At 30.3% G+C, this 26,179-nt stretch overlaps 1 protein-coding gene across 1 annotated transcript in view; it reads right to left on the bottom strand.

The window, feature by feature from the left end:
• Positions 1-7,865: 7,865 nt before the first annotated feature.
• LOC107450493 (AP-4 complex subunit mu-1) overlaps positions 7,866-26,179 on the bottom strand; it is a 28,256-nt gene continuing 9,942 nt past the window's right edge. Inside the window, exons 6-13 of the mRNA XM_043050608.2 lie at positions 25,060-25,134; positions 23,327-23,389; positions 20,359-20,476; positions 19,684-19,778; positions 18,331-18,419; positions 13,666-13,764; positions 10,981-11,098; positions 7,866-8,117 (exon numbers count right to left, since the gene is read on the bottom strand). Coding sequence (XP_042906542.1) covers positions 7,920-8,117; positions 10,981-11,098; positions 13,666-13,764; positions 18,331-18,419; positions 19,684-19,778; positions 20,359-20,476; positions 23,327-23,389; positions 25,060-25,134 — 855 coding nt within the window. The 3' untranslated portion in view covers positions 7,866-7,919. The remainder of the gene's footprint in view (positions 8,118-10,980; positions 11,099-13,665; positions 13,765-18,330; positions 18,420-19,683; positions 19,779-20,358; positions 20,477-23,326; positions 23,390-25,059; positions 25,135-26,179) is intronic.

Raw genomic sequence — 26,179 nt, 5'->3', positions numbered from 1 at the left:
CACGATTGTTTGGTTTGAAACTATTTTTTGCCGTTAGGCTAACAATGGGAAGTTTACGTGCTTTTCCTTTCCATGTAACGTAAATACTGGTTAGTTCCATCAAAAAAAGTCCTCCGCGAAGGCAAATTTCTCCCAACAGCTCTGTGAGCAGCCAACAGCACTGCCTCCATTGCCTTCATTTTAATATGCCAAAAACAGTCAGGATAGACTGGTTGGTAGGGCACTGAGCCCATGTTCAAAAAATCGTGGGCTCGATCCCCGCCGGCTGAAAACTCACCGTGCAGTAAATGGTGACTGGCGCATGGTAAATCGGTCAAATCACAAAGTCCTCCATGTTCCCATTACAAATCATAAATCTGGGGCTACTGATATAGAACTTTCCTTGTCTTCTGGATTGAGTTCAAAAGTACAAGGTTAATGAGTTGAACATTAGTAGTCGTAAATTCAGAAAATTGGATCGGCTGTTCAACGACGGTTATAGTATAAAATAAAATCTCTCCATGGTTGGTTTATTTTCGCAGCAAAAACATCTCCACCAATAATGAAAAATTATTCAGGTGGCCTAGACTAGACGAAAATATATTGAAAAGGAAATAGCTGAAGCAAGGTCACAAAAGGAAGCCGAGGCCTAAACTTACCGAGGCGGAACAGGCCAAAACCAAAGAATATAGGCTGGAATATTTAAAGCTTTACAGGCAAACGGATAAAAGAAAGGACTGTATTCGCAAACGTTAGCACACCGATAGTTCCTCACAAAGTTTCGAGAATTATGAAAATGGCTGTAAAATTTAAAAATCAAACTCGAGTTAGTGCTACAGTAGTACGTAAAAGTTCTATTTAACCAAAAGTTACTAAGTTCCATTTTCTTTTCGCTTTTTTTCGGGGNGGGGGGGGGGGGGAGGGCACTGTACATATGTTAAAATCACTCGCGTGGTTGGATGGAAACGAATAGATGTTTAACTAGAATTTCTTTCTAAACCAGAAAGCGTTTCTGAAAAAAGAAGCTAACATTTCGACTTAGCTTGTTTCACCGTTGATATACGCTATCGGCAATCGAATCTCCAAAGAGTTCAAAATTACTTCGCCAAAAAGTGTCTCAGGATTCTATCCACTCGATGACAGAGACATAAATCTTGACAATTCATACCCAAAGAAGAATAAAGACTATTGTACTTCTCCTAACGAGATTAAGTATTCCATTTATTTAATTTCAACCAGCAGCCAAGTTTTTGGGAACTAGAGAAATTTCGCCAAGAGGAATAAATTGTACTTTTCTTAAACATTGGTAAAAGAAAGCACAAGAGATTTGCTACGGCCAGTGTGACTCGCCGAAATGGCGACACGTTTTTAAATCCAATTTTCTTTTCATTAAGCATTTCGCATTTTCTTTTCTGCGACGACTCTTTAATTTTGACATACTAAACTGACCACCGTAATTACCTGTATTAATCCGTTATACTGCAATCTTTCAATATTAAAAAAATTAAAGCATGGCGTAAATCTTCTTTTTTTTACGGCAGGCACTGAATTTTCACCTCGGAAAAAGTCGGAAGTGTTGCTCATTTAACGTTTCCCAGGGGGCACCTGTGAACCTAAGCTACGGAGGTGAGCAACAATACCCACGCCACTCTGCCACGGATACCCATTTATAGGATGGGCCACATTCATGCATCGCATGATAGAGAACAACACAAATAGTTATTAAGCAGGTTTGAAGAAGTTTTTTTTTTTATTTTGAGTCAAATACCTATGCCTGAATACTTCATATACTGCTCCTTGCTTCAGTACATTATAGCGCTGATACAAAATATTGCCAGGTGTTTTTGTGGTTTTCTTCTCCAAGCAATGCAAGTAGGGTTTAGCTCTATTAAAAAAATCAGAAATAAAGTAGAAGAGATTGCTCTAATGCTCGAACCAGGTTTTTGGGTTGGATAAAAAATTAAAAGTCTAAGTCAAGAATTATGCAGCCAACATAAACCAGCTGTTCAAGTACTAAAAACTATTCAAAATACTCTTAAAATATGTAACTGGTGCTTTTTTTTTCCAAATATTTTTTAGATTCAAAATATAACTAAAAATTTAAGCATTTTCTTTGTGGTTAATATAAGAAAGTTACACACATTTCCAAAAAGCGGTGGTGGCTCAGGGAATAGAGCGTTTGCCTTCTAATGAGGTGAACCGAGTAACAGCCGGCAAAAAAAAAAATTTAAAAAAAAAATAAATAATTTTTTTGATAGTTTACGAAAGAAATAAGAAAGAAAGAAACAATACTAAAAAACAATATTGGCAAAAGGGCCGATACTGTTTTTCAGCAACTGTTTTCTGAAGATCGAGATGTTGCTGAACAATTAAATGTAGAGCTGCGACCAAAACGTTTAGTTTCTCGACAAACACAAAGAAATAATAATCAGCCAAACCAGACTCCAGAAGAATATTTTCGGAAGGCTATTTATATTCCTTTATTAGATAATATTTTAACAGATTTAAATGACAGACTTTCCCCGGAAGGGATGAAACTTATTTACGAGTTTTTTTACCTCGTCAAACTGTTACAGAAGAAGATCTTATAGCCGTTCGTGAAACTGCCGAGTTTTATAAGAATCTTAAATGCTTCCGTNGACAGACTTTCCCCGGAAGGGATGAAACTTTTTAATTTACGAGTTTTTTTTTACCTCGTCAAACTGTTACAGAAGAAGATCTTATAGCCGTTCGTGAAACTGCCGAGTTTTATAAGAATCTTAAATGCTTCCGTAAAAGTTGTCGAAACAGAATTTCGTCTTTGGGTGGCAAAATGGCAACGCGAAACAGAAGCAGAACTTGAAGTACCCAACGATCTTTCCAAGATTATTAATGCCTGTGACATCGATTTGTACCCATCAATCAATATATTGTTGAGAATTTTAATTAGCAGAACGTTCCTTTCCAAGTCTTCGACGTCTCAAAACTTGGCTTGGAGCAACTTAACGAACGATTTAATGGACTCGCATTGTTACACATTCATCGAGAATTTGATTTGGGTGTTGAAAAAATTATTGGCAGATTTGCCAAAGTTTCTAAGAAACCCATTACATTTATTATTTAAAAATTTTGAATACTTGAATTATTTATATATTGTTCTCTTATGTTTCTGTTCTTACTGTTTCTTATTGTTGTTTATGAGAAGACTAGCATTAAAAATTCCAGTTTTTCTTTCAAAAAAGATAATTAAAAAAATTTTAAACACTTAATTGTGGGGGGGGGGGATNATTAGATGTGGGGGGGGGGGATCTGAGTCTATGACCCTCCCCAGGAAAAATTTCTGGATCCCCCCTGTAATCGTATAAATAGTCGTAAACCCAAAACTGAGTCGGCTGTTCAACGTCGGTTATGAAACATTTCCATAAAACTAAAATACATCTCTAACTATTAATTTTCGAAAGAATTCTGCTCCAGATTCTTAACTGCTCACTAGTTATATCAAAACCTTATATTTTAGACATTAAACTATGAAAAAGAAATACCATTAACTTAATGAAAAATTTCAGCATTTTATCGAATAAACTGGCTTGTTTAGAACGACTCTCGCAAACAAAATTCTCATTTTTACCATTCATTCTTTTCCCAATTATTTAAATTAGCAACCAAACCTCGAGAGACGAGTTTCACCAAATTCACAACCTCATTTTCAGAGCGACTTCGTTATCTCGCTTATTGGATAATTAATTGACTTCAAAGTAGACGGAACATTTTATCTTTCGGAAATCATTCTTTTAATTAACTCGTCTCTTTTTTTTTTACGGTACTACTTTGATCTAAGAGATTCGATAGAAATCTTTTAAAAAAAAAATTTTTTTTTGACAAAAATTTTAATATAAACTATTGTTTTAGATTCTGAATGATTATATTCTATCTAATATACATAATTCTCTTACGTGGCTCCCAAATTTTGGCTGTATTTCTTTTCCGCTGGTGGCAACAGTTTTCATTTTTAAAGAAGTACTTTGTACAACTAAATAAGATTCTTTTCACAGCACTTAAATATTTACTTTATTTTCGTCATATATACCGAGAGCAGTCGGCAAAGAATTCTGTTATGTTAAAAAACATTTCGCTAAAAAAAGAACGAATTCTAAAAGAAATAAAAATAATCAAAAAAAGAACGAATTCTAAAAGAAATAAAAATAAGCAACTAAAAAAATATAAATGCTGTTGTCAGCCGTAGAATGTTTGAAAGTTAACTTAGCAACATGAATCAACATGACATAGAAGCGCAACTAGATCAAAATTATGATACCTGAGCGCTTGACGTAACAAATCCTTCAATTCTATAAGTGTTGTATCGCCAAATGCCCAGATTAACAATTGTGTTTTTAAAGAAATTTTATAAAAAGTTTTAAATAAAAAAAACTTCTATCCAGCTACTTGAAGAACTTGGCTCATTGATTAAAAATATTGATTTAATTTTACAGTACTAACTTTACTTCTACTTACATTATTGCTATTACCCTCCTTCATTACATTTTACAACTTCATGCTAAATTTGAGGAGTTTAAGTTGTTTTGGGGTTGAATACTGACATTTAGAAACTGACTGATTTTAACTGACAAATACTATATTATAATTTTAACTTTTTCTAGGACTATACTCATTTTCTTACTCTTTTCTTTGTTTTTTTATACATTTTATATTTATGTGATAAAATAAAAAAACTTATAGTTGTTCTGCTTCTGAACACTGATGAAAACACAAAATGATGGGCTTCATCAACAATCAAAAATATATACATTTATTTTACAAATTCCATATTATTAAGGTGGCGCCCTTCAGAGAATTAAAAATACAAAATTATCTTCATCAAAGCCGATGCTTTACATCCGGCGTTCAGTGGCAGACTACTATTTCATATTGTTTTACAACACATGGCTTTAGCCCTCTGGTGGGAAAGACTTTAAAACAAAACTTACAACAGTTACTTTTCTCAACAACTGAAATTTAGAATAGCGTGATTAAGCAAAATATGTGTGCAATTTCAAATTAATATTGAAATGTACAGGTTTAGAATTTTCTACAGTGAAAAGTTTTCGGAACTTCAGTATTCAAAAAAGTATACAAAAACTAGCCGTTAAGAACGTATCCAATGAGCGAGCATTGGATTGCGAAGCAATCCGAAATGAACTGCGAAAGCAGTTCCGGAGGTTGGCGAGCACCAGAGAGCAGGGAGCGAAGCCTCCTAGTTTATTGTAAGTCTTTTTGTTAATTGTTCAAATCAATTTTTAACCGCTTCCCTGATTATCCCGAGTAAACTCGGGTATGTATACATTGCAAATATTATCATCCCGAGTAAACTCGGGTATAGCAGAATTCGTCAATACGTTTTGTTTTATCACGTTTTTATTCATCCGGAAGCAAAACAAAAAATAATTATCTGCTGTGATTGGAGGTTGAACAATTTTTGTTTGGGAGTTTTGCTGGTTTGTGGGACTGCGGACGTGTTTTGTACATGAGTACATACGATGGTTGATGAATTATACATAGAAAAAAAGAGTAAAAAAAATGACGTTAGCGAAAGTAATGCAGATGATTTTTCAGATTATGAAGATGTGAAACTATACAAAGACTAATATTTAACTTTTTTCATTTGCCCGAGATAATTCGGGATAGTAAATTAAATATTTTTCACGCATAAAAAAATTAAAAATTTCAACTTAGAACTTGTGTATTATGTTTTGTTTTAACTCCTTGTATTTACTTATGAAATAAAAAAATGATTGCCGATGATGATAATTGATTTTTTGCCTTTTTTTTTCCAAAAGGCATCAATTATATAAAAGTTGATTAGAATAGATAAATATAACAAAATATCCAAGAATTTATTATTACAATAAACTGTTGCTAAAAGACTTACCCAAATGAATTGTGATATTTGATAGCCTGGCTATCGAGGTTATAGATTAAAGGAACGTGCACTGCATATTGCGCACAACTGATTTAACCAGTTCGTATGAAAGCATTAAAAGTGAATGTAAAGTCGTTCTAAGGCAGAAAAAAAGTGCAGTTATTCGAATTTTAGATTGATTTTATTGAAATTACATACATTTGCTGACTTGTGTGCTCAATATAGGCTTATAAGTCATTGTCAAATAGAAAATACAGATAGAACAATTCAGAGAAAGCAGGGAGACCCCTCGATTTTTAGTGATAGAAAAGGAACTTGTTTCGGACATATATTATCGACTATTCGCTTTGGTCGCCCTTACATTGTCTATCAAAAACGTCTTTCAACATAAAATATGGTTGGTTGTTGTTAATTTACGTCGCACTAGAGCTGCACAATGGGCTATTGGCGACGGTCTGGGAAACATCCCTGATGATGAGCTTCTCACGAATCCTCACAATTTTGATCCTCTGCGGAGGGGATGGCACCCCCGCTTCGGTAGCCCGACGACCTGCGCGCGAAGTCGAGCACTTTACGGTAGCACAGTTTAACGAGGACCAATACCGCACACCCTCGGTCCCTACGCAGACTGATCCAAGTGGTCACCCACCCGCACACTGACCGTAGCCAGTGATGCTTGACTTCGGTGATCTGCTGGGAACCGTGTCTTAACGATCAGTCCACTGCGGGACCATAGAATATGGTATAAATGCTTTTGTGAAAAGCAAACAGTGCACAAAAAGAAGTGGACCAATCTCAAATACTGGAGTAAGAAATTTAGTGAATTTGCAGACTTGGTCTATTATCTCTAGAACTACTGAACTTTCTGACTCCTACTAGTGTTACGCACGATCATGCGTGTGCATTACGATTGTTGAATGGTTATGTGTTTTGTATTGTATCAATGTATGTACATAATATCAAATTTCATTTGTATCGGTCCAGTAGTTCTAGAGATAATCGACCCAGTCTGCAAATTCTCTTAATTTCTTACTCCAGTCTATTTACTGATTATTTTTAATCAAAATTCTTACATGACGAGATTCATTTTTTATTAGTTCTTCATTATTGTTATTGATGCAAAATCTACAATTTGGATTAGAATTTATGGATATGTTTAGGGTTTTAAGAATTAGTTTCTAAGCGTCTTTTTCCAGATGAGTCTTCAACACTTCAAAAATATGGAAATTATTTAGTGCAGTTTCCATTCTGCTGTTCTTCCCGAGATTTCCCTTGCATGAATTGGTCAGTCAGCTAGACTTTCAACATGGCGCACATTATCTTGTGTGATGGATACAGAGAGAATTTTCTTACCATACTTCTGCTCAGGCTTAAATGCAATAGGTCAGCACCAGCATCTAAGATTTTTGCGACACTAGTAGTTCCATCTACAGGTGATGTTCACAACTATGAAGACCACCATTACTAACGTTTGCATTAGTCATTAAAAGTGGAAATAAGGTGAGAAATTTGATCACTTTATTATTGAATAACTAAACTGTTGAAATGCATTTAGGAAACAGTCCCGCAGTGGACTGATCGTTAAGACACGGTTCCCATCAGTTCACCGAAGTCAATCATCACTGGCTGCGGTCAGTGTGCAAGTGGGTGACCGCTTGGATCAGTCTGCTTAGGGTACGAGGGCGTGTGGTATTGGTCCTCGATAAACTGTTATACCGCAAAGAGCTCAACTTCGCGCGTATGTCGTTGGGCTACCGAAGCGAGGGTGCCATACCCTCTGCAGAGGATCAAAATTATGAAAGCATGTATTCGTATCAACTTCAGGGATGTTTCCCAGACCGTTGCCAATAGCCCATTGTGCAGTTCTAGTACGACGTAAATGAACTAGAACATTTAAGCAACAACATTCTATTTGTTTGCAATTAAAAAAGTACTTCAGATATCTGATATGTACAGTATTATATAGTTTTCATAGTTTCATTGACACACATAAAAATAAATACTTTATTAAAATAACAATTAACAATAAAAAAAAAATTTCAATTCATATAAGGAAAACATAGGATTGAGCTACAGTAACATATCGGACCCATTTCTGAATGAGAATTTGCTTTCCAGCCGGGTCTTCAGCTTTCAGGTTCCTTATTAAAAGTCCCGAGCATGTCGTATTAGATATTTCAAATTCCAAAGAGACGGGACCTATTTCTAGTCGATTAGCCGGAACATGCAGGCCTTCAATAAGCTATAACGAAGAAAAAAACTTCTTTATACGTGAAAACAAGATATTTCTTTTATCGAATAATCTAAAAGGACCACAGTTAGTTTACACTCGGGATATTTTTCATGAGCACTGTGGTGAGGGCAAGGCAGGAGTAGAATTCAAATCGACCAGCCACCTCTATAATTCGAACCTGGGTTACCTCATTGAGAGGCAAGCGCTAATCCTCCCCTGCTGCTTAAAATATACATTAAAGTAAATTTTTTTTTTTAAAAAAAAGAAAGAAAATGCAATTTACATGTTACTTTGAGTGACTGAAATCAAGAGAATGTCAACAATCACATAGTCGCTTTGGTGAATGTCCGAAATATTTGTTACATTCGATTTGATATCATTATATTTAATTGATATTTTAATATCTGCTGAGGATAGATTTTATTTTATTGCCGTTATAGCCAACCCAATTTTGACTTTACGACTACTAATGTTCAACTCGGTAGCCTTGTAATTTTGAACATAAATTCAGAAGACAAGGGAACTCCTGGATCAGTACCACCAGAGGTATGGATTTGTTATGGGAAAATGGAGGACTTGATTTTTAACACGAACTGAAATTTTAAGCATGGGATAATAATAAATCGTCATCATCCAACGATTGACAAATAGCCAGCCACATTTATAGGGCTCTATCTTTTAACGGTCATGGTACGAATGCCCTGTCCTGGTCAGAAGACGTGGGCCCCGCCGAACTGATATCCCACTCTCCAAACTCCCACACCACAACTAGCAACAGGATTTCAAGCCACAACAGATTTAATGTCAACCTTGCTGCGCGTACAAACTGGTTGTTTGTTAGCCACCAGGACCCAATCACTAGTTCTACAATCAACAATGAGAACAGCGCCTTAACTAAAGGAGTCACCGGAGCACCTGAGTATTACAGATAGTAGCTTAAAATGTCATAGAAATTCTAAATGGCATCATATTCCTGAAACTTAATGCTGAAACGTGTGTTTTGTGTCTTATTATATATGCTTATTATACAGGGCAATTCAAAATGAATATAGCGATCACAAACGGCTATAATTATTAAATAAAAAATATTTATCGATAAAATTTACACAGAATGTAGAAGGAACTTCAAAATTTTGTATACAGGTAGTCCATTTCATACCATACAGAGGAGTTATCAATCTTCATCCATGAAAAGGTATCCCAACATAGAATTGAGTTAAAATGTCTTATAGACACTAGTGAATTAGAATTGTATTTTTGTAGTGGTAGATACACCCCACCAGAATTATAGCTGTGATAGAATTCAATGAATGGATACCACTAGTTGATTCGTTGCTGTTTTGTGAGAAGCCGGGTCAGCTGTATTAACATGTTGATCGTGAGAGCTGTATTAAGATCACGGTCGAGGTAGCTCCTGTGTTGTCATTAGCAGTCGATGGCATATAGGGCGACGTTGTGTGTGATCAAGACTGAGTAGCAACAGTGCGAGGAGGTGGACAATGTCGCAGTCACAGGTAGCAAGTCAACTGTACAATGTGGACCATCCATGGAAGTAGGCGGTGTTCAGATCAAAATGGGCGTTATTCTCAAGATAGGCATGTTCAGATCACATCAGGGTCACCAATGTGAGAAAGAAGTTATCCCCAACGTCAACCTTCATCTATGAAAAGTACCCCACCATAGAATCGAGTTAACATGTCTTATATAATAGTGAATTAGAATTGCATTTTTGTAGTGGTAGATACACTACCCATAAGCTGAAACAGGCAGTCTTCCGCTACCTTTGCACAAACATCCCGTTTCTTCAAACCTCCTATGCCATTTGCGTATGTTGTTTCCATTTGAAGGTTCTTGATTGTAAAGCTGATGAGATCTTCTCTGAACTGTGATAGCAGAATGACAATTGTTAATTTCTAACAGAATGCTTTCTGTAGGGTCTCGTTATTTTCATTAATGAACTCTCGCAGGTGCAGGATTCCTCTTCACTGCCCCTTACGTAAAGAAATTTTGAAGTTCCATATACATTCTATGTTAATCTAACGTATAAATTATTTTTCATTAAATAATTATAGCTGTTTGTATACTTTACAATTCCAATTTTTTTGAACTATTAGTAAAAGAGTAATAAAAAATAATAAATATTTAATAAAATTTATTTTTAACATGGAATTATCCTTGGATAAACGAATTTCATAATTGTGTGCAAAATTTTTCAATACGATTGAAAAGTTCTCGAGATATAACAAAATACAAAAAAAGTAAAATTAACATTAAGGGATCCACACTGTGGAACGCTCACCTGACCAAAATATGGGAATCATATTTTGAAGGTCAGAAATTCGAATCAGTTGAAAAGAAAAAGTATATTTTGTATCTAATTTCATAACTTAAAATATCGTCTACACTAATTAATTAGCATATTTAAAGTCACCCTCTTGAGCCATGAAGATTGAGTCCTAGAATGTGAAGATCTGATCATTATATCAAAAGTTAATCAGTTATTATTTGGTTAAAAGTTATTATTTGGCGCACAGCACATAAATTGACTTACAATAGTGTGTCAATTTATGTACTTTCATTCGTGCTTTATTAATGTTGTTTTTTAATTTAGCCTACATAGCACAAAGTATTATCTTTCCCTCTGTTGAAAAGTTATGTATTGCAGTATTGTATTTATTTTTGTTAAACCATTTATTATTATAATTGAGCATGTTTTCTTAACACTAGAAAGACTGAAGTGATAATTATCAAGGCATGGCTAACTCAGCAGGACTAGACAGCTTTAGATATAAAATTTTATCAACATACCTCTTTGCAAAACTGTTTGAAAATAAAATAATTTAAATGTGCAAAAAGAAAAAATACAGCTTACTTTAAATTTAGCTGTAACTTCACCCTGCCCTGGTAACTTTTTTAGCTTCCACAAAATCTTCCTTTGCTTTTGTATGAATTCCGCACTGTTCTCAAACATACTAAATTGCTGCATAACACTAAAAAATAATTATGTTGAATATGAAAGGTTATATGAAATGTTTTACAGGAAAAAAAACAGAAAGTAACATTTAAAGTTCAATTATAACCAGTTTAAACATGATTCCGAAAAGCAAAATTGACCATTTGAATACATCTGAGACCTGAGCTTTAAATAATTTGATTTTAATTTAGCTCAGAAGAACTGATAAATGTGACAATTCAATTAACTGCTATCAACTAACTATCAATACAGTAATCATAAGTCGTGATGGCTGAGGGGATAGAGCGCCTTCCAATAAGGTGAACCGGATTCGAATCCCAGCAATGGCTGGTTGATACAAATTCTGCATCTGTCTTTCACCGACCACAGGGCTGACATAAAATAACCTCAGTGGTAACCGGATCAGCCATCCCCTTGCAAAATAATCCTCAGTACCCTTGCCGTCCAGCTAACCATGGGAGTTTTTCGTCGTTTTTCTCTTCTTGTAATTCAAATGCGGGCTGGTTTCATCAAAAAGTCCTCCACTATTTCTTAATCATTCAGGGGATAGAAAGTTCACCTTCCAATGAGGGAATCAGGTTCGAATCCCAGCGATGGCAGGTCAATACGAATTCCACATGCGGCTTAGTTCCATCAAAAAGTCCTCCGTGAAGGCAAATTTCTCCCAGTACTTGATCCAGGAGTTCCCTTGTCTTCTGGATTGGATTTCAAAAGTACAATGGCTATGGAGTTTAATATTAGTAGTCATAAACCATAAAATTGGGTCAGCTGTTCAATGACGGTTTTAAAACAAAATTTATTGTTATAAATCGATATATATAAGGTTATAAATTAACTGTTTTTATTTACCACTTAAAGATTTTAATTTTTCGTAGGATATTTTTTATCGTTTTTCACATTTTGGGCATGAAACATAAACCACTATGCTCAAATAATAAGACATTTTTATGCCGTAAAACTGTCCTAAGTGTCAGTTGAATTATATTCCTTATCTTTATTATATTTTTTCGTTATCATTGAAAACTCTGACCAACTAGAGAATCTAATTATTTTCATGCATAGTCAATCACTTTGTAAATGCAAACAAACAGAAAAACGGTTAAAAAAAATAACCATAAATAAACAGTAAATAAACATACCATAAATAAACAGTAGAAAAACCATAAAAAAATATTTTTAAATGATGAAATTGAAACAAATGTTGTCCATTAGACTGGATGGTGTCATAGGAGGATATAATATAATGTGGACAAAAGTTATAACATCAGAAATACAGCAGTGATAGCATCATCATTATTCAGTATAATAAATATAATAATCATTATTCAGTATAATCATTATTCAGTATAGTATAATAATTTTGAATTCTATCCAGAAGACAAGGGAACTACTGAACCAAGAATTGGGAAGCAATTTGCCTTCGTGTTGGACTTTTTGATGGAACTAACCCGCATTTGCATTATATGGAGAGAGAAACCACGAAAGCCTCCCGCAGTTAGTTTGATGGCAAGGGTGCTCTAACGCATGATCTGTCTACCAAAAAGGATATTTCACGTCAGCACTGTGGTCGGTGCAAGTCGGATGCGGAATTTGTATCGACCAGTCCTCGCTGGGATTCAAACTCACTCCACCTCATTTGGAAGGTAAACACTCTATAAGCTGAACCATCATGGCTCAAGCTCACCATCCATAAAAAACCGAATGTTTTCATCAATAAATAAACAAAATTAACACACATACAAAAAGAGAGATCACATGATGCCAACACAGTCTTTCATTTGATACTCATAATATAAAAATATAGAAATTTTGTTATAACTTTGACCTATTTCATGCTTTTAACCAAAATGTACAAATCAATGTCTAACACTTTTCAAAAATTGATGACTAACAATAGAAAACTCATTAGTTAGAAAGTCAAATCAATGAGACCTTTTGATCTCTATTTCAGCTGTTACTACAATAGTTGCTACTTCCAATATACTCCAGTTCTTCTTCTTTTTTAATCACAGCAGTTTAATATAGATACTGATATAGATATGATAATTAAAAAAATAGATATGATAATTAAAAAAAACTGATTTCTGAGTACTTTAAACCTTTTCTATTTTTAGTTCTCAATTCATTAAAATAAATTCAAATCAAAAGCATATTGTATATAAGTAATTTAAAAGTAATATAAATTATTGATTTAAAAAAAATTTAGTAGGATCGTGGTAAAATAAATTAATTTAACTTAATTAATTAGGAAAATAATATAATCAGGAACAAAAACAAAGATATATGTTCTTTTTTAAATTACAATTAAAGTAATTGGATTATAAAATAAATTTTAGTTCTTAATTCATGAAAACAAATACAAATAAAAAGCATATTGCATATAAATAATGTAAATTATAGAATTTTTTTCAAAGAAAAAAAAATTTAGGATACTAGTAAAATAAATTATTTTAACTTAATCAATCAGGAAAATAATATAATCAGGAACAAAAGCAAAAATATATGTTCATTTTAAAATTACATTTGAAGTTATTGGATTAAAAATAAATTATAGATTATAATATTTAACAAATAAATAAATACTTTCTAGTAGTAGATGGCACAGGTATATGTAGTACAACATTCAATGCTTCTACGTTAGATGGCAAATTACAAGACAATTGTAGAGTTAAATCACAATCCCTATAGAAAAAAAATTATTATGGTGACAATTTTAAATGTGTTTCTTTTTTTATTAATTAATTTAAAATGAATTGAATACACATCAGATTAACCAACTTTAAAAAATATATGTTTTTTTAGTTATCAAAAGTAATTATTCTTGTATAACAGAATGAATTTATTTAAAACACTATATCACTAAGTTTATGAAACTTCTTTTTTCGCATTGGCAACAAAGTGCTGAAAGAAACTGATCTATAAGTTGGGCAGAAATAATAAGTTGAAAATGTTCATGTAAACCAACAAACTGAGTTATACTTGTGCTTTAATTATGTTCTTTAATATAAGCAGGTAATATCATAGGTACAAGTATAGAGCAATTGTGATGCCATAATGGCATTGCATATTTCCTACCTTTTAAAATTTCTTTAAATTCTTAAACTTAATTTTTTAATCATTCTCAATCGAATTGTAATTAAATTAAATTAATAAGCTAATTTTTATAAAAAAAATTTTATAAAAAGGGAATATAAAATATTTTATTCTTTTCTTATCGATCAATGTAAGAGCTAATTTTTTATTTCAATACTAATGTGAGACTAATTAATTCACTGTCGCGACTAATCGAAAACAAAAATCTATTTATAACTTTTTATTCTTTATTTCTTCCCACAAATATGTTTCAGTTGCATGGATATACAAATTCTCACAGTCTTGTTGGCGATTCGCGATTGCAAAAGTAATTTAAAATCTAATATTGATTATGGAGTGCTGGCTTTATTTTTGGCGATTTTATATTTAGATAAATCACCAACCTTGAATCTCTTCCCATGCTCCTAACTGTCCATTGGGAACACTTCATTCACTTTCAATTTCCAATTTTTGGCAAATCCAGTCCCAACCATTGAATATCAATCTTAACAGAATTGATTTTGCCTGATCCCTTTAAGGGGTTATTCTTTATTTTTATACTTTAAATATGGCCATTTTTAATCAACTAATATTAACTTACTAAATCAAATGTTTTCTTAAACGACTTTATTCATTTTCTGATATAATTATCACTATATCACATCCAAATTAAGATGTATCTGTAACAGCTAAAAGTCAATGATGATACCTAAACTATCACTAATTAATTTAAAACCATCACCGCCACAACAGCAATTTTATTAATGTGGCTATTATGAATAGTCCGTGCAGACAATGGATTTTAAATATCAATGTGTTTACCATTGCAGTGTAGCACGCAAGAGTCGCACTGTCTTATTGAATTTATGAGCTGAGGCAGTCATCAATGTCATACCGTGCCAAACATGTTAAACTGTTGCAACTCCAAACACTGAATTTATATTTTGAGTGTAGATAAGAAAATTCAATGAATTACCCAGTCCAAATGAACTGAAGTATAAATCAAAGGTTTCACAAAATTTCTAAGAAAAAGTTTCCACTTTAAAAAGAGTACTACCAATTACAGCAAAACCTAGCTACAACAATATTTTGGGGACGAAATAAATATATTGTTGTAGAGGGATATATTGTTATATAGAGGACCTGCATACTTTGGGGACACAATAAGATTTTTTTAATTTAAATGTTATATATGTATTACCTATACAGGGTGCGTAGCGCTTGTAAAAAGTACTTAAAGGTGCTTTTTGGGAGATTTCGTTTTTAAAAGCTTTTAAAGGCGCTTTTTTCAGCTGGCGTTTTTAAAAAGTGCTTTTTTTCATGAATAATTTTTTTTTCCTTCAGTGATATCTGGCGGATCCCCTGCATTTCACGAAAAATGGGGTGTTTGCTANATGTATTAAAAACAATTGAAATAAATTCAGAAAATAAGGTCATATACATACCTGAAAGACATTTTTATTGAAAATAATCTGATATTTTTGTTTGTTTATTAATTTTTTTTTTTGGCTGTCAAGTCAACCAACAAAATATGCATCGAGTCCAAAGCAAGAAAATTATTTTTATTTATGAATGGTGCTCTACCCACCCTCTACAGAAAAAATTCTCTTTCAGATGATGCTTGTGGTCATTTGTGACTCATGGTCAGCTTTTAACATGAAGGAAATGATATCAGATAGGAATGTTACATCTGTGACTTCTTAAGAGATAAGGGAAGCAATTCTTAAGAATGGAAGCTCTTGGGGTGGTCAGCACTGAGTCTTCTCTTGTCAGAAAAGATGGGGAAAATGGCAAAAGATGATAAAATAAGGTTTTTTACATTATTTGAAAACCAATAATAAATGTAGAAAATAAGGTTGAAATTTAGAAAAAGAATAGTTTTATGGAGGTTTATTGCTTCAGAGAATATTGCAATATTGAGAGGAGCATGACATTAATTCATATGCAAGTTTGGGGGGACCACAAAGCAATAAAGGGGGTTATTGTTGTATTGGATATCGTAATAGTGAGCGTTTACCGTATATGAAGTTAAACTAAAATAAACTAGTGTATAATGAAAGAGCAAAATGTGCTCAAATAGCAAAGCAAACTTGAAAGGGTAGGCAAGCACAACCAGTGAGTACAATCATTAGATTATTTTTAAAAAAATATTGCAATGAAAACTTGTAGTGATACCGAAATAATTCATTAAAAAAAATTTCATATTGTTAATACAGGGTTGCTACTCAAATCTCGAAAAAAAAATTCCCCTGTGTTTTCCCTGTATGTATTATACACAATATATTAAGAGGAAACACAACAGTTACTGTGCTCTTGTGTGAGCTATAGTGGGCTAACTATATTTATTAGTTTTAATTGAAATATCATGCTTAAATATCCTATAAATTATGCTTTGAGTGGTCACCATTTTTTAAAAGACAAAAATAAGGAACAAAATTCCCTGTATTTTCCCAGTTCATAAAGAAAGAATCAAAATTCCCTGTATTTTACCCGTTATTTTAGGTGATTTTCAAATTCCCTGTACTTTGCAGGTTTTCCCTGTGGGGTGGCAGCCCTGTAATAGATTGTGGAATATCTCTATCATATCCATAATCTATCATATACATTAAAAAATTTCTCTTAAGCAATAACAATATGAGTAACTACAGGTTAATTGTAATTTGTAACCCTGGAAAAGCTTCTACAGAATATAATGGCATTTTGCTTGTTAATACTGACTTCATTTTTTTTTACTGACATTAATAAAATGAGTAATAATTTACTCAGTGAGTTAGTTGGGAAGTTATTGGCGTGTATAGTTGTAAACTTTGGATAATTTATAAATGTTTTAAGTAATATTTGATCTTAAAATTTATGAGGTTTGATTTGGCCATTTAAAATATTTAGGAGGATCAGTGAGCTGTCAACTTTGGANTTTCGTAAATGTCTCTTTTAGTGTGAATTAATTTAATGTTATGCATATGAAATTTAAAGGTGCTTTTTATCGAAAAGTTTTATCTTGAGAATAACCATTTGGAAATTTAAAAGTGTATAAATTGAAATTTTGAGTGCACATGAAGGCATCTGGAAATGATCGGGATTGTGTTTGTTGTTAATTTATAGTTATAATAAAATTTACTTTTTATTGTTAAAAGTTTCATTATTCAAGTGTCTATTTTTGAACCTGGGTAACCGTTACCAAAATTCAATTAATAAATCACAGCCTTGCCAAAGTTTGAAGGGTAACGGTACATTGCTTGTTAATACTGATTTCATTTTTTTTTACTGACATTAATAAAATGAGTAATATTTTACTCAGTGAGTTAGTTGTGAAGTTATTGGCGTGTATAGTTGTAAACTTTGGATAATTTATAAATGTTTTAAGTAATATTTGATTTTAAAATTTATGAGGTTTGATTTGGCCATTTAAAATATTTAGGAGGATCAGTGAGCTGTCAACTTTGGAAACCAGACTGTTATTTTTTATATATATAAATGGCTTATTAGAAGAATTATTAATAATAAATTATTTATCCTACTTGTAGCAAGGAAAATACATTAATAAAAAAATACAGCTATTTTTATAGATATTTGTTTAAAAAATCCTTCTTTGACAAATACAAAGATTAACACAAATAAATTTTGTTGTAAAATTTTCCAAAAAAAAAAATCATCTGGTTTCTAGCTTTTTTTTTATTTTTCCATTGCATTGCATTGCAATATAGTAGTAGTTACAGAATAATATGAAAAAGAATTAAAAGATCATAAAATCAATTTTCATTCTGGATAGTTTTTTTAAGAAAAATATTACCAAATACCATTGAATAGACTATTCTTACATCCATAATATTATCCCTTAAAATAAATTTTTAAAAAAAAGTATATTTTGACATGCATTGTAAATTATGCTAAAATTGGCATACTTGCTAAGGTCTAAAAGAGGCTAAATTTTCTAAAGTTACTTTGCAAAGAAGTTAATAAAAAATGTAACTTGTGAGAACAAAAATAGTTATAAAATACATGTTTTTGGATTTAAAATGATTAACTAATTTAGATTATAATTTTTAGAATAAAAGCAATGTTATTACAAACCAAATTTTAAATTATAATCATTATACAAAACTGAAATTTTTTAAAAAAAACCTCTTTAAATAACAAACTTAATAATACTCAGAAATTAAGAAAAAAGAAAATCACCTGTTTTTATCCACATCTTCAACAATCGAAAGAAGTCTAAATGGCACAAATGAAGCACTAGTCGTGGAATAATAAGTCATTGCTTTAACCTGAAAAAAAATTAATCATCATTAACATTTTCAAACAATTATATACCATAATATATTATCATCACATAAAAGACAGGATGTCTAAAAAAATGCAATATCACTAGAAAATATTGTAATTTTTAAGATTATGATTTAAGTCAATTAAAAAATATGAAACAAATAGAAAATTTTAAAGAAGAAAACAATGAAAAATATAAAAATGACATTTTTATATTTTTCATTAATTTCATAATTCTCATTGTTTTCTTCTTCTAAATTTTCTATTGGTTTAAATTTTCTTATGGAATTTCTGCTGCATTGCGTAACTTTCATTTGTATTTAACTGCTTTATACATGATTTTTTATTTCACTTTTTATTAAGAAACAATTAATTATTTTCGTTATACAGATGACTAAAATATTTAATGTTAGCAAAATTAAATTTCACTTATTTTTCTTTGATAGTTAAATATCCATCTCTTAACTCTAACAAAAAAATACCAAGAAATCTCTATGTTTCTTTTGTGAAATTTTAAAACTAAAATTCTTATACAAAATCTTAAAAACACTAAAAAAATATTAAAGAAAGCTAAAAAAAATAGTAAAGAAAGCTAAAAAAAAACAGTAAGTTGTGTATCTATCACATTAATATAAAAAATCTAAAGTAGAGCAGGCTATTAATCAAATTCTTTGGAAAAGTGAAAGAAAGAATGAGGAATTGAAGCAAAAAAATTATTAAAATAACATACAAATAATTTCCAAATTACATAGAGTTGCTTGCATGTGACTCCATAAACTTTTTAATGCAAATTTTATGTTATAGGCATATTAAAATGAAAGCGATGGTGGGAGCGCTGTTGGCTGCTCAGTTCACTTGCGGACAGTTATAGGTCATAAATTCAATTTGACTAAAGTAAAACACAATCAATTGGGGAATTGCTTTTTTTTATATACCTTTTTACGTGCTTGATAACATGTTCAATGTAAAAAAAGTTTAAGTGTGTTTGCGAAAAGTATAAAATGTGGACACTAAAAAGTTGCAAGTGTTGGGTTAAAAATTGCGTTTGCGAAAAGTGGGAGATACTAATATTATAAAAACAGTAAATAAACTAACGCTTTTAAATAAGAACAAAACAAAAATGTTTTATCAAAAGAAATAACCAAGTAAATAGCTTAAATATTTTTCCTTATTAAAAAAATAATAGTTAAAACGAAGAATATAATAATAGTTTGCATGTAGTGCCAAAAATAAGTAAAAACGATGTAGAAAATAGAACTTACTAACCTCACCTTGGGACGGCGTTACAACAAAAGATCTGTGTTTCTCAAAGTTTTTGTCATCAACGCAACTGCTGAAATGATGTTGCTCAAAAATCAGCGCTACAACAAAAATTTTATGTGCATATATTTGTATATGGGGAAAATACATTCATAGTTCAAGAATGAAAACAAATCAGATAGAGAGAAGATTGAAAAATAATAGAATAAGAAAAACAGCTTCTTTTAAATAAAATTAAAAAAAAGATGATTATTTAAAAAAAATTGTTTGAAAAGGTTTTCTCAATCCTCACTTGAATGTCAAGGTGAACAAAATTGCATAACCATCAAGTATAACAATGCACAAAAAGCAAAAAGTATTGAAAATGTTTACTTCAAAAGAAAACATGCATTCAAAATAATTATCAATGAAAAGAATTATTCATTCGAAAAAAACAATTAAACTAAAGTAAAACAAATGTTAAACAGTTAAGGAATTCATTATTGCTATTTATAACTTCATACAGATACAAACTATGAAAACAAAATATTACACATTTCTTTTTTTTAAAAAAAGGTTGTTACTTATAAATAATAAAACAGTAAATAAATAAGGATATCAGTCAATAAAAATAATCAATCTTCTAAGTTTTTAAAAATAAAGAAACAACCAGTTAAAAATTTTTGCTAAAATAAAAATTACCTTTCATTACGTCACCTTGTTTTAAATTATCTTCTAAATTCACAATTATTTTATGACTAAGCGGTAAGAAGCTTTTCATGAGTATCATTCCATGCAATTTGTACTTTTGAATTATTCCCTGAAAATAAATAAGTTTTAAAATGATAAAAAATTCATCAAGCTATGCTTAAAAAACGAATGATACATTTAACAGTTAGTAAAATAAAGAAAAACTACTTTTTTTAATTAAAAACTACTACAAACATTAATTCCAAAAAACAATATGATGAAAAGTTTCCAAATTAACACAAAATAAATTACATTTATAAAGTTAAAAGATCATATCTTACTTAAAATAGTTGATCCAAAGTTGAAAAAAAAATTCTTTAAGAATAGAACACAATTTTAAAAACAAGAAGATTTTATATTATATGTACTAAATTTTGAACTGTACAAAGACAATTTTATAGAACTCAACTGATATGGTGCAGTTACAAAAGATGCTATTTGCCAATGATCATTTTTAGTCTTATAATATCATGCAATATTTTTTTAGGCATTGTCTGTGCTTCAAACAATTTTTCTAAAAAGAATAATTGTTATGCAAAAATTACAAAATATAAAGCAATTTTTAAAAATAGCCGTTTTATGTATATATTAAACAGCCATTTTTAAAAATTAGTTTATATTTTGTAATTTTTGCTCAAAGTTCAAAACATAGAGAGAAACATGGAAAAAATTACAGAATAATGGAAAAAGAAAATCATTTTTAAAAAAAATTTGAATAAAAAATTAATAAAAATCTGGAGGCAAAAAAAATTATACAATCACTTCATCAGCTCACACGATTACATCCGCAATTTTTTTTAGTGCTCCTCACACAATTGTATTGATATATTTTTCCTTGGCTATATTGATACAATATTGGAAAGTACTCCTTTCTGCAGATATAATCATGTGAGCTGATGAACAGATTATATCTTTTTTTCCTGGATTTTTATTAATTTTTTTAAATAATTTTCTTTTTTCATTATTCTGTAATTTTTTACATGTTTCCTCAACATTTTGAACTTTTTTTATAAGTTCTATATACTTGTAGCTTATGTGCAGCGAACAAAACTTATGGATTTTTTTAATTCTTCATTTTTCTCTTTTTTCTTTTTGTCCTTTTTGTATTTATTCATTGTGATATATATAACTTTACAATATAACAAAACATCATTAACTAGAGCACCCAAGTTTAATTGACAAAGAGCTGTAGCCATTTAGGTCAATAGTTCTTAGTCAAATTATTCTTTATTCTCGAAATTTTTCCTTTTAGAGAGAAATAAATCTAAAGAAATACCAATCTTAAAAAGCACATTCCGCAACTTTTTTTAAGAAAGTAGCTAACTACCAAAAATTTACTAATCAGTTCAAAATATTATTTCAGATGGTATTTACAGTGTTATTTCTCAATCATTTTAATAAAAAACTCTTTAAATAATTATTTCCATAAAAAATATACATCATAAAGAAAAACAAAACAATAAATTGCACAGAAAATAATTTTGAACTAAAAAGAAAAAAGTCTCAATTTGTTTCAACAATCCCCCAATACAATAAAACATTTTGTAACTACCTAACATTGTTCTATGAATATCTAACAAATGATGGCATTGCACTTTCAGGAAAATAGATGAAGAAATGATATTCAGAAAATTTCCAGGTAAGGAATAATTTGTAAAATTGTAAAAATACCAAATTCAAGAAATCAAAACGTTTTGAATGTGATAGCAGTCCAATAAAGGAAGTCATAAGTTCTAAGGTCTTCTCTTAATATTGTTTTAAAAACCATATACCCATAAACAGCACTTAAACATAAATTTCGGTACATAATGTGAAAACAATTACGCAAGGATTATGTATGTAAGAAATAAACTATGCCTTTATAAATTTTCACCAATGCATGTGAAAAATTTATAAAAGCATAGTTTATTTCTTACATAAATTATTATAAATGCATGTGAGTTCCATTCCCAAATGGGAGTGGAACTCACATGCATTTCCTTGACCAACAAGTCTAAGCTTTGAACAAAAAGTTGAAATACATTCTCTAGTTAGGGACATATTTTTTATCATGAAGTGACATATCAACCCATTAACTATTAAGTAATTACACTTTTTCATAATTAAAAATAATAAATAATTCAATTTACAATGTATGCAATTTTTTAAAAAAAATTAGGTTGCTTGAAAGCCCTGTGGCAGAATTTTTTCAATATGAAATTAATAATAATTATATATTTATTATAATTATATTTTGATCAGGAATTGGTTCGGTACAGAGAAGTAACTTTATCTTTAGTGCAAAAACCACAAGTTTAAAATAACTTCATTGCCCATATCAACTGAATCTAAATTGGCAATATTTTAGCTTATCAAAAAGATATTGATAAAAAGTGTTTCCAGCAAAGTCGCATGCAGTTTAACGCTCCCTTACAGAATTAAAAACAAAAATTTCCAACATATTTTTGTAGAAAGAAAAATAAGATTATTAGGAGATTGCTAAAGCAACAAAACTTGTAATAATATTCAAAGCTCTAACAAAATATTATATTTTTATGTTTTTAAAGCAAATGTGCCTTAAAATAATTTTTTTACATTTCAAATAAAAACAATTTTAATACATACATGAAAAAATAAAATATGCACGAATATTCCTTTCATTAAAAAAAAAATTTTTGTAGAAGGAAAAATAAGACTATTCATTCTATATTTCTTTTACACAAAATATTTGTAGGAGGAAAAGTATTTTAGAAAGAAAAATAAAACTATTTGGGGTTTGCTAAAGCAACAAAATTTGTAACAATATTCAAAGCTCTTACAAAATAGTATATTTAAAGCAAATGTGCTTTAAAAAAGAAAATGTTTGCATTATAAATAAAAAACAATTTTAATGTTGTAAAATTTTAAACTAACTATGTTTTGTAATCAAATAATTTATTACCTCTTTAGAAAGATGGACCACTATTTTTTCAATAACATCTACAAACACTTCATTTTTCAAGTTCTAAAAATCAAAAATTTAGTAAATTTAACTTTTTGGGGCAAGGAAAAAAACTAAATAAATAAAGAAGAAATGTTTTTAAAAAGCTCTGTGATACAGCATGCACTTTCTTCGATACTTCAAATTGTTTAATAGCCACTAGTTTCTGTCTTCTTTCATTTTAACATGAAAAATGAAGAATTTTCACACGAAATTAGTTGTATTTTATTTGGATCAGTTAAAACATTAAAATTTCAGAGTTAAATTTCTTTTAACTATAAAATAACTGCTAAAAATTTGCTTAAAAAAAATTACAAATGCCAAAACTATTTTAAGAGTTCATGAGTTTATTACAAAAAAAGGAAATTTAAGTATTGTTATTAGAAAAACAAAATACAAGGAATATTATAGGGATCTAATATTACTAGCATTATAATTTTAGAGCCTTCTGAATTATTATTTTTTTTTCAATTAAAGTGGAATAATCTTTAAAAAAAAGTTCACGGAACAATAACTCATTTTCAAATAGTTTATGTACTTGAATTTTTTATTATTCAACAATTACACATCCTACAGTTTTGTTGGGTAAAATATTTTTACAAAGTGCTTCTAATAAAATTTTTGTAAAGGAATTTTAATCCATAATCCAAAAAGCAATTTTAATTCAAGTTTTAATCTGTCATATACATTGCATGATATAGACTGAAGCAGTGCAATAACACCTTACAAATTTGTCAACAGAATAATTTAGTAAAAATATATATCAAAAAAAGTGCTTTTTCTACATATCTAAAGATATCTGCATATACACATATCTGCAGATATCTACATTTCTGCAGATATCTACATATCTGCAGATAATAAGAATTTTAAACTTTTAAAATGCAAAAAAAAATTTATCAAACAAACTGAAATAGATTCTTACTTTACTATTACTTTTTCCTATTTTATTCCTGGTATAAGCAAATAAAATCTTTTACATTTAATAAAACAAATTAATCAAAAACTAGAAAACGATGAATTTGAGGATTTTTACTAATAACTTGTCAATACTCAAAATCTTATTTATTTACAGTAAACAAGCATAACAAATCTAAAACAAAAGTTACAATGCCAAAAGTTTCAATGGGGCAAAGAAAGAAAGTAACAGCTGAAAAACTTTTGACCTAATGATTAGATTTTCAGTACTAACATAAAATGTTAACATAAAAACTTGAGAATTATTAACGATCTAAATTATGCTAATAAATTTGTATAGACGATATTTTAAACAGCAAAATCAGTCACAAAAACGTCTTCAAATAACCTATCTATCTCAACCCTCAAGGAGGACATCCCTTACATCTGATCCCAATAGAAAACAGTTGAATGTTTGGTTCTTTAATGTTAATTTTACTTTTTGCATATGTCTTTAGAACTATTTGAGAAAATAAAAAATTGCACAAAACTCGTTTATCTATGGAGTTTCATACCTATCATTATTTTGAGAAATTATTTCTTGTTCTATTATTTATTATTTAGTTGCATCAAAAATAATTAAGGTATTTTTTTGAACTTGATGCACTGTACTTAATAAGTAGTTTTGCATAAAAAAATCACGCATTAACTGATGTTTCTTTCTTCAAAGATTACATAAATTATATTTATTAAATAGAGAATCTAATATAAAAAAATATACATAAGACAAAAAATACCATCAGCTCAGATCTAGATTTTACTAATGGTCTTTCGGCAGCCAGATTAGGAATAAATTTTTTTTCCAGCCCAAACTAAAAAAAAGAAAGAATAAATTAGAATATGAATTTTTTTTCTCTTTTATTTACCAAACTATGATAAAACATGTTGATAAACTGATTACTTTGATAAGTTTACATTTTACATTTCACTCTTAGCAAATTATCAATTTCAATAAGGCAAAAACTTCCTAACTTAACACTCGATCTTGAACTATTACTTAAATTGCTTAGAATTTGATATTCACTACCATTACTATCTTATGTCTTGACTCTGCAGTCCATGATGGACATTGGCCTTCTTTGCTACAAAACTATACTTTTTCCTCTCCTCAGCTTTTATCTTCCAGTTTTTAATTTTTTTTAAATTTCCCTCTACCTCATCTATAGTTTGTCTACAGTAAGAACTCCCCCCGCCACTAAGTCTGAGGCTATCTGCTGCTATGGAAACAAGAATAGTGCATTTCAGGGAGGGTAGCTTCTCTTCACACTAGGGCTAACACAATAGATCGAAGAATAAGATTCCCTTTCTCTCGATGACCGGAACCAAAACCTGCCCTAAGCAATGATCCCACACCCCTACTTCAAATAGTTATTTCTTGTTACCATAGTCACCGCCACGGGTCCAGATGAATGGCATGGGGAATTCTTACTTTAGACAAACTATAGCCATCTTTTTTAGGGCATTTTTTATCCTTCTCTTTCCCTCTAGATTGATTTCCCAATTGAATCTTTGCTACTCTTTATTTCTTTGTTCCCTATTAACCAAAAGGCCCATAGTCTGTGCCTCCTTTTTCAAATCTTTATAAATTAACATTATTACTGCTCTGAAATTGCATTACATCTTTATGGAAAATAACTTTGTTACGGCACCCAAAAACATAAAAATTTAGATAATTGTATAAAATAAACAGGGCAGGAAGTCCAAAATATAAAAATTAAGGACTAAGTTGCCTCCAAATTTAAGGACAATTTAAGAACGCTGATTCGCTAATGGGAGCAATTTCTAGGTTAGCGGCATGGATTGAAAGATACACAATTGGTAATTAGTTTCAGTAGTTCCTGCACTTACGTAAAAAAA

This window comes from Parasteatoda tepidariorum, chromosome 1, assembly GCF_043381705.1.
Source record: "Parasteatoda tepidariorum isolate YZ-2023 chromosome 1, CAS_Ptep_4.0, whole genome shotgun sequence".
NCBI classification, from domain to species: Eukaryota; Metazoa; Arthropoda; class Arachnida; order Araneae; family Theridiidae; genus Parasteatoda; species Parasteatoda tepidariorum.
This window is presented reverse-complemented; position numbering and strand designations above follow the sequence as displayed.